This window comes from Microcaecilia unicolor, chromosome 3 (genome assembly GCF_901765095.1).
Source record: "Microcaecilia unicolor chromosome 3, aMicUni1.1, whole genome shotgun sequence".
Classification (NCBI taxonomy): Eukaryota; Metazoa; Chordata; class Amphibia; order Gymnophiona; family Siphonopidae; genus Microcaecilia; species Microcaecilia unicolor.
Genome location: NC_044033.1, coordinates 3,399,588 through 3,409,796, shown reverse-complemented (window position 1 = coordinate 3,409,796; position 10,209 = coordinate 3,399,588). Strand labels below are relative to the sequence as shown.

At 47.4% G+C, this 10,209-nt stretch overlaps 1 protein-coding gene across 2 annotated transcripts in view; it reads right to left on the bottom strand.

Annotated features, from left to right (window-relative positions):
- Positions 1-550: 550 nt before the first annotated feature.
- TTBK1 (tau tubulin kinase 1) overlaps positions 551-10,209 on the bottom strand; it is a 416,732-nt gene continuing 407,073 nt past the window's right edge. For both annotated transcript variants that reach the window (XM_030195705.1, XM_030195704.1), the window contains 2 exons: positions 3,022-4,544; positions 551-1,576 (listed from right to left, as the gene is read on the bottom strand). In XM_030195705.1, coding sequence (XP_030051565.1) covers positions 1,183-1,576; positions 3,022-4,544 — 1,917 coding nt within the window. In that variant the 3' untranslated portion in view covers positions 551-1,182. The remainder of the gene's footprint in view (positions 1,577-3,021; positions 4,545-10,209) is intronic.

Genomic DNA, 10,209 nt, shown 5'->3' with positions numbered 1-10,209 from the left:
AAGTCACTTAACCCTCCATTGCCCCAGGTACAAATAAGTACCTAAGCCGCATTGAGCCTGCCATGAGTGGGAAAGCGGCAGGGTACAAAAAAAAAAAAGCAGAAGCTATGTGGGTAACCGAGAGGCGTAGGGAACAGTTGAAGGATTGTAAATCCAGACTGCCCCAATTTGACCGCCCCTATCGGACTGACCGTTCACTTGTCTCTTAGATTGTAAGCTCTTTGAGCAGGGACCGTCCCTCTATGTTAAATTGTACAGCACTGCGTAACCATAGTAGCGCTTTAGAAATGTTAAGTAGTAGTTTGTTGGAAACATTTTGTTTTTTAATCTAGCATAAGGAGTACCCATGAGCGCTGATATTTGCTGCTGGGATTGTCTTTGTAAAATGGTTAATAAAAATCTATGAAGTAGGAGTAGCCTAGTGGTTAGTGCAGTGGACTTTGATCCTGGGGAACTGAGTTTGATTCCCACTGCAGCTCCTTGTGACTCTGGGCAAGTCACTTAACCCTCCATTGCCCCTGGTACAAAATAAGTACCTGAATATATGTAAACCGCTTTGAATGTAGTTGCAAAAACCTCAGAAAGGCCCATTTCCCTTTCCCCTTTCTTCAGTTGTCATGTTAGAGTTGAAAGGTACATCCTCTTTGAACAATTCTTATTACAGTTATACCACAGCCTGCGAAGAGTCCTGTTCGTTCCAGGACCAAGAACTAAGAAAAACACAAGACAGTAAAGAAAGGAAATGAAATCATGCATTCTCAGGTGGGATAGAGAAACATTGCTGCTGTGGGTATCATAATTAATTTCCCAGTTTTGACGAGGGTAAATCCATTCTCCTGGCTACTCCCAGCGTCGACCTTCTTTCCCCTGCCTTAAGCATAGGTGGATGAGAGCAGGAACAGGTATTGCTTAGTGTAACGAGGACAGTTTGAGCGCGAGAGGCCGAGCCACATGCTGTGTCCATTCTAAGTCCCTTCCTACTTGAGAGCAGCTGCTCTCAGCCATGTGTGCATTGTCACAAACAGGCTCCCTTGAGACATGTGCATATGTGTAAGTGAAGCTATGAACTTATAGATAACTGCATACTCAGATTCCTGTTTATAAGGCTGCGCTGCAATACTTCAAGTCTAGATAATTATAGAGAGCGATTCTTCAATCTGACCAGCTGATGTCAGAAAGTCATTATCTGGCAGAAGCCCTACTTTCACTTGCCACTGCTCTTCCTTTGGTTGCTGGGCTCTGAATTTGGGATTTTCCGCTCTGTCCTTTCCTGGCCATGCCTGGTGAAGCAGAGGAGTCCTCTGAGAGTCCTAGGGCTTGTGCTCGGGGGTGAGGTTGAGGACGCAGGGGAGGAATTACCGGTCTTCGTTGTTGGGCGGGAGAAGGACTTTCTGTTCTGGACAGTAACGGGCTCTTAGGGGAAGCACTGAGATTTTGTGACTGTATTACAGGGCTCCTAGGGGGAGCGTGGCTAGGTTTCCTTGGACTGCTTCGAGGGGGAGTAGGCCCCACCTTTGATCTGTGCTCAGAATGTACTCTCACTCCTGGGCTTCCAGTGGATCTCTGCACTTGCACCCTGGAGACAGAAAAAGAAAGGATGACATTTTAGAAGGACTATAATATAAGATGTGCTATTCTTCCATCATTTTCCACACACTATCATGCAAAAAACTTTTGGCTCCAGGTTGGACCCTCTCAGCTCTGAACCTATAAAAGATTTGCCATAGGTTTGCACAGGTCAGGAGTATCCCGAGCTTCCTAGTGCCCCTGCCCTGTGGCCACTGCGGAGGAGAAAATGGATGGGGAGTGATTTTTCTGCCCCGTGCGGCTGCACCACCTGGACGGCCCTGCCACAGATAGAACACAAAGGACATAAAACTGGTATCAAATCCTTGTTAAAGTGTGGAGGGGTGTTAGATGAGCTTTGGTGCTTTGCCAGAATCCCACATACACATATTAACTCTCCTCCAGTTAATACAAGAACTTTGAACTACACTTTGTTATTTAACATCACTTGATTTCAAACCTTCCTGTAATTATCTAGAGTCTGATGTAAGCGCAGTCAGCTGTAAAAGACACACTTCCATCCAGATGAGCCAAATAATAGATCGAGGTTAGTGGTTAATGAAATGAATGATGAAAGAGAAAGGAGAGTATTGTTTTTAGCTAAGTTGTGTGAAAAAAAATGAGTAGTGTGGATAAGGGTCACAAGGAAGACAAGTGGAGGGGCATTTTCGAAAGGATGGCTAAGTCAGAACATCCCAAACGGATGCATTTTCGAACAGGATACAGCCTGTTCAAACGTATGTGAAATGGACATCCATGCACTGGAGAAGTCCAGCATGAACATTCATTTTACAAACTGAACAGGGGAAAACTCTTTGTTTTTGTAATTGTGAGCCTTCCGGGAACAGAAGAATACCTATTGTACACCACTTCAATAGCTTTCAGACTTGCAGGCATCTCACATATTTACATAAGTAGGCAATTTTCTGTTCCTGGAAGGCTCAAAATTAAAAAAAAACCCCAAAAAGAGTGGTGGGATTTGAACTTGGGGTCCCTTTGTTTATAGTCCACTGCACTAACCACTAGGCTACCCATCAGGCCTGATTCCTGATCTGTTAAGAATGCCCCTAATACCTGAAGCTCTCATACAGCCTGGTATCCCCTTCCTGTTTCATTTTCAGGTGAGAGGGAGGACAGCAACCACTGAAGGATTAAGGAGGTGTCATGTGTTAATCACACCAGTGGACAGCTGATCAACCAGAGCACCTTTTTGTAACCCGGGCATTCCTGAAATAAGGTCTAAATAAGGACGCCTTTCTTTTTAGACAGGAACATTTCTTCCCCTTTGGTAATCGCTGTTGGATGCCCAGATTTCAGGCACGCCCTAGTCCCACCCTCTTTCTATTTGGACATACTGCAGTGTTGGATGTCCATCCATATGCTTTGAAAATGAGCGCCAAAGCATACATCTACATCAGCATAACTTATTGGCATGGGACATACAAAATGACATACCTGTTCACAACTCCTTTATCTACTAGGGTGCTGCTGGGTGCTGCCAGAGGATGTGGTGAATGGTTTAGCTCCACTGCAGGTGTCTTCCCTGATGTGATGGGTCGAGGAATCCTACTCCTTCTGCTTGAAATCCTGTGTTCCCTCCTGAGTACAGACTTCTCTCTTCCCACCTTTCTTGTGGCAGAGTCATCTGAATCATGTGTGTCCTCCTCAGAACCTGTAGCTGATAGGGTTTCTGAAGTATGTCTCCATTCATCACTGGAGGAGGCAGATGAGGATGCTCCTGATGCTAGCCTCAGAAACTTGTTTTGTCTTTTTTCCATTACAAGTCTCACTAGATCTGGCTGCTTAGCCATCTTGTACAACCTTTCTTTGGCAGAGTGTGACCCTGAATGATCAGAGCCTGTATCTTCTTCAGAGAAGAACACAGGAATTCGGCTTCTGAATCTGGACCCCAAAAACTTTCTGGGGCTTTGTTTTGAACCCTCTAAGAGAACTTCTGTTTGTTTAAGGCGTTCTGTGGCAAGAACTATCTTCTTAAAACTTGGCTCTTCTAAAGTCTTAGGGACCAGCTCCCTTGAGTATTTGTCAGTTTGTTCTTCAGACCTAGCAATACCATTGGAAAGTGCTGGTTCTCCTAATGCCATTTCAACTGAGGTTTCAATGTGATTAGCAGAGAGTGCACAGCTTTCCATCTCTCCCGTTTCCACAGCAGAGTTTACACTTCCATTTTCCTTTAACAAATTATATTTCTCTAGCACTTCCTCAACAATAGGTGTTTCCAATTGGCCAGGACAGTAGTAGTCTTCATGCCTCATCAACTGGCCACTGGAAGACATGACATTTAGGTGGCTCTTTTCAGCAATATGAACAAATGTGCGCTCAACTTTGGTAAACGGGGAGGAAGTGGTAGCAGCTGTGACAGGTGGCTTTGGCTCTGATTTAAGGATGGAGGATAAGGTTCCTGGCTCAGACACATCTAGCTGGCTTCCCATAGGCTGAGGTCTCTCATTCTGGGGTGTTAATGCAGCCAGTGTCCCCAGGTCAACATCTGGAATCAAATCATTGGTGACTGGAGATTTTTTCATGTCGCCTGGTGAAAACAGTACCAGAGTTTTTGAACCTTCTTCTAATTCCAAATCATTGTCAGCAGTTGAAGCCCGGCCTTTAGAATCTTTTTGGTCATCAGCCAAGAGAGTTGAAGGGGCTCCTTCTTGGCTGTGCTCTGTACTCTTCTGGCTAACTTCACTACTAGATGCACTATGCAGGTCTATTTCCTCTCCTACGAAGCCTCTCTCTTCTTCTGCTTCATCCTCCTCCTCCTCGCACTTCTCATAAAGATCTCTATAAGACTCAGATGGAGCAGTCAGCACTACCTTGCAGAAGTCGACTTTCTTCATTTGCTCAGGGACTCTGAATTTTTCCTTGCTGTCGGATATATCCATCTTGAATTCTTGATGGGGCAAAGTGAAAGGCACTGCCTTTGGCAGACCATTTGTTTCAGAATTCTTCATTGAAAGAACCTGGAAATATATTTACATAAACATATTTAATAAGAAAACAATAAACATGAATTTCAAAATCAGTAAAGTAAATGAAATGGGTTCCATTCTACAGTACAGAAAGGTGAATATACAAAGTAGATGAGAAGCTCCATGAACTGTCTGTTGCCTGAGAATGAAGTTCTTATTTTTTACTGACCTCTAAGGGAGAATATTTGTGCTCATAAAGTGGCTAATTTGGAAATGTAAATGCTCTGAAATAGAGTAAACTGGTGAAGGATGGGAAGGCACTATCACCCTACTGAGGGACACTGGTCATGCACTGAAATGAGTTACATGATCAGCCCGGTTCCCACTGAGGAACTGTCTATGCCACAACACTAGCTGAGTTGCACTCTCATTGGTAGTTCGAGCAGACAGGTCACTGGTTCTTTAGATATAAATACAAATTCTTTAAAGTACAGTTCAGGGATTGCAAAAGACAGTACAGAGAAAACTAATACACAGTTGCTCACCTTATTGAATGTGTGGTTTGTAAGTAAACAGTTCCTGATACTATCACCTTGGCATATTTCTCATTAGACTGCATTACTTTGAAAATGTGAAAATAAAGCAAAGATACATACCTGTAGCAGGTATTCTCCAAGGACAGCAGGCTGATTGTTCTCACATGTGGGTCAGCGTCCATGGCGGCCCAGGAAATGGCAAATTTTTCTACAGCAAAATTTAAAAAGTTTTGCCAGAGCCTTCTAGCGTGCGAACTGCGCACGTGCGGATGACTTCCCGCCCGTCGCGTGAGTGTTCCTGCTTAGTTTAATCAAAAAGCAAATAATAAACAAACAACTCCAAAGGGGAGGTGGGCGGGTTTGTGAGAACAATCAGCCTGCTGTCCTCGGAGAATACCTGCTACAGGTATGTATCTTCACTTACTCCGAGGACAAGCAGGCTGCTTGTTCTCACATATGGGGGGTATCACTAGCAACCAGGCTCACTCAAAACAATGAACATTGGTCAATTGGGCCTCGCAACGGCGAGGACATAACATAGATTGACCTGAAACCATAAACAACTAACCGAGAGTGCAGCCTGGAACAGAACAAAAATGGGTCTAGGGGGGTGGAGTTGGATTCTAAACCCCGAACAGATTCTGCAGCACCAACTGCCTAAACCGACTGTCTCGCGTCAGGTATGCTGCTGGAGGCAGTAGTGAGATGTGAATGTGTGGAATGATGACCACATTGCAGCCTTGCAAATCTCCTCAATGGAAGCTGACTTTAAGTGAGCCACTGACGCAGCCATGACTCAAACATTGTGAGCCGTGACATGGCTCTTCAGGATCAGCCAAGCTTGGGCATAAGTGAAGGAAATGCAATCTGCTATCCAATTGGAGATTGTGCGTTTTCAGATGGTGACTCCCCTCCTGTTTGGATCAAAAGAAACAAACAACTGGACGGACTGTCTAAAGGGCTTTGCCCACTCCATGTAAAAGGCCAATGCTCTCTTGCAGTCCAAGGTGTCCAAACTGCTTTCGCCAGGACAGGTATGAGGACGGGGAAAGAATGTTGGCAAGACAACTGACTGGTTCAGATGGAACTCCGACACCACCTTTGGCAGGAACTTAGGGTGCGTGCGGAGGACTACTCTGTTGTGATGGAACTTGATATAAGGTGCATGCACTACCAAGGCCTGAAGCTCACTGACTACGAGCTGAAGTAACAGCCAACAATAGAATGACCTTCCAGGTCAAGTACTTCAGATGGCAGGAATTCAGTGGCTCAAAAGGAGCTTTCATCAGCTGGGTGAGAACAATGTTGAGATCCCATGACACTGGTGGAGGTTTGACAGGGGGCTTTGACAAAAGCAAACCTCTCATGAAGTGAACAACTAAAGGCTGTCCAGAGATAGGCTTACCCTTTACACGGCGATGAAAAGCACTAATCGCACTAAGGCGAACTCTTACGGAGTTGGTCTTGAGACCAGACTCTGACAAAGGTAGAAGGTATTCAAGCAGGGTCTATGTAAGACAAGAAAGAGGATCTAGGGCCTTGCTGTCACACCAGACGACAAACCTCCTTCATTTGAAAAAGTAACACTTCTTTGTGGAATCTTTTCTGGAAGCAAGCAAGACTCGGGAGACACCCTCTGAAAGACCCAAGGAGGCAAATTCTAAGCTCTCAACATCCAGGCTGTGAGAGCCAGAGACTGGAGGTTGGGATGTAGAAGCGACCCCTCGTTCTGAGTGATGAGGGTTGGAAAACAGTCCAATCTCCACGGTTCTTTGGAGGACAACTCCAGAAGAAGAGGGAACCAGATCTGACGCAGTTAGAAGGTTGCAATCAGGATCATGGTTCCGGAGTCTTGCTTGAGTTTCAGCAAAGTCTTCCCTACTAGAGGTATGGGACGATACGCATACAGAAGGCCTGTCCCCCAATGAAGGAGAAAGGCATCTGTCACTAATCTGTCATGGGCCTGAAGTCTGGAACAGAACTGAGGGACCTTGTGATTGATCTGAGTGGCAAAAAGATCCACCGAGGGGGTGCCCCATGCTCGGAAGATCTTGTGGACTACGCCCATGTTCTGTGACTACTTTTGAGGTTGCATTATCCTACTCAACCTGTTGGCCAGACTGTTGTTTATGCCTGCCAGATAAGTGGCTTGGAGAAACATGCCATGACGGCGAGTCCAAAGCCACATCTGGACGGCTTTCTGACACAGAGGGCGAGATCCGGAGCCCCCCTGCTTGTTGGTGTAGTACATGGCAACCTGATTGTCTGTCTGAATTAAGATTACTTGGTTGGACAGCCGATCTCTGAAAGCCTTTAGAGCGTTCCAGATCGCTCTTAATTCCAGGAGGTTGATCTGCAGACCTCTTTCCTGAAAGGACCAGGCTCCCTGAGTGTGGAGCCCATCTACGTGAGCTCCCCACCCCAGGAGAGATGCATCCGTTATCAGCACTTTTCGTGGCTGAGGAACTTGGAATGGTCGTCCCATGGTCAAATTGGATCGAATCGTCCACCAGTGAAGAGAATTCCGAAAGCCAGTGGACAGTTGGATTACATCCTCTAGCTCCCCCGCAGCTTGAAACCACTGGGAAGCTAGGGTCCATTGAGCTGACTCATATGTAGACGTGCCATGGGCGTTACATGAACTGTGGAGGCCATATGCCCCAGAAGTCTCAACATCTGCCGAGCCGTGACCTGGTGAGATGCTCAAACCATGGACACCAGGGACAGGTTGTCCACCATTGTCTCAAGAAGATAAGCTCAAGCTGTCTGAGTGTTCAACAGGGCTCCAATGAATTCCAATGTTTGGACTGGGGTGAGATGGGACTTGGGATAATTTATGATGAACCCCAGTAGCTCTAGCACCCGAATAGTCATTCGCATGGACTCCAGAGCACCCTCCTTCGAGGTGTTCTTCACCAGCCAATCATTGAGATAAGGAAACACATGCACTGCATAGCGATGCTGCGACTACAGCTAGGCATTTGGTAAACACTCTGGGCGCAGACGCCAGGCCAAAAGGAAGTACATGGTACTGAAAGTGCTGTGCTCCCAGCTGAAATCGCAGATACCTTCTGTGAGCTGGAAGTATCGAGATGTATGTGTAAGCATCCTTTAAGTCCAGAGAGCATAGCCAATCGTTTTCCTGAATCATGGGAAGAAGGGTGCCCAGGGAAACCATCCTGAACTTTTCTCGGACTAGAAATTTGTTCAGGGCCCTTAGGTCTACGATGGGACGCATCCCCCATTTTCTTTTGCACAAGGAAGTACCTGGAATAGAATCCCAGCCCTTCTTCCCCTGGTGGAATGCGTTCGACCACTTGGGCCTTCAGAAGGGCAGAGAGTTCCTCTGCAAGTACCTGTTTGTGTTGGGAACTGTAAGAATGAGCTCCCGGTGGACAATTTGGAGGTTTGGATTCCAGATTGAGGGTGTATCCTGACCGGACTATTTGAAGAACCCACCAGTCGGAGGTTATGAGAAGCCACTTTTGGTGAAAAAATATCAACCTCCCTCCAAACGGCAAGTCGTCCGGCACGGACACTTCTACTGAGGCTATGCTGAACTGGAGCAAGTCAAAAGCCAGTCCCTTGCTTTTGCTGGGGAGCCGCAGAGGCCTTAGGCGCACGCTGTTGATGAGAACGAGCGCGCTGGGACTGAGCCTACACAGGCTGCTGAGAAGCAGGAGTGTACCTATGCCTAGCATAGGAATAAGGAGAACTCCTCTTCCCTCCAAAAAACCTCCTAGATGATGAGGTAGTAGCAGAAGATGCCTGGCGGGAGAGAGAATCCATAGCATCATTGTGTTTCTTGAGCTGGTAAACTAGATCTACTTTCTCACCAAAAAGGTTATCCCCCCGGCAAGGAACATCTACCATCCGCTGCTGGACCGAATGATCCAGGTCAGAGACACGCAGCCATGAGAGTCTGTGCATCACTATACCTTGGCCAGCGATCCTGGATGCTACATCAAAAGTGTTAAACGTACCCCTGGTCAGGAATTTTCGACACACCTTCTGCTGCCTGATCACCTGGCGAAAAGGCTCAGCCTGCTCCAGAGGGAGTGCATCAATCAAGCTAGACAGTTGCCTCACCGAGTTCCGCAAGTGGATAATCATGAAGAGCTGATATGTTTGGATTTTGGCAGTGAGCATAGCGGCCTGATATGCCTTCCTCCCAAAAGAGTTCAAGGTTCTAGATTTTCTGCCTTGAGAGCAGAGTCCACCGCCATGGAATTGTGAGGTAGCTGAGACCTCATCAATCCAGGCTCCCCGTGGATCCGATATTGGGATCAGTCTTTTTCGGGATCACGGGATTAGACAGAGGAAACGACCAGTTTCGCATAAGGACTTCTTTCAGTACATTATGAGCCGTTGCAGCCTCTCTAAAATAATCAAGGAGCATCTCAGCCCTGGGCTCATCCTCAACCTCCATAGGGAAGGGAATAGCCGCAGTCATTTCCCGGACAAAGGAGGTGAAGGATAGACTCTCCGGTGGAGAAAGTCTCCTTTCTAGTGGAGGGGAAGATTCAGAAGGAATCCCATAGGACTCGTCAGAAGAAAAGTACCTGGGATCTTCCTCTTCTTCCCATGAACACTCATCTTCAGTATTGGACAAGACATCCCTCAGAGCAGTCTGAAACTGAGCCTGCCTCGACGCCGAGGAACGACGTCCTCGATGGCAGTGCCGAGAAGTCGACGCCCGCCTGGACTCCGGTGAAGCTTCCTCCACCAACATCAAAAGGGAGTCAACCTGGGTGGCAGACGGCACCAAGGTTGGGGACCTCACCACAGGTGAAGGGTCAGATGCCGCGGCAGCAGACGGTACCGTAAGGCGCAAGCACCCCTGACACTGAAGCAGACTAGCGCAGTAACCCTTCCAGAAGCTCTGGAAGCAGGGCCCTGATGCGCTTGTCGAGAGCTGCCATCAGACAAGGCTGCGGGGTCGGTAAGGGAGCCGGTGGTAGACTCTGTCGAGGTTCGGGAGCAGGTACCGGGCTGGTAGACCGACGCATCGGCACCTCCTGAATAGAGGGAGAGTGATCCTCTCGACGCAGACACTTCTCAGGTGCTGAATCCCTCGACGCCCCGGAGCTGTAGGCACCGTGTGTCGAAGGAGAATGATGACGGTGCTTCTTCGCCTTCGCTCGACGCCCGTCATCGAGACTCCTCGGTACCGATGAGGA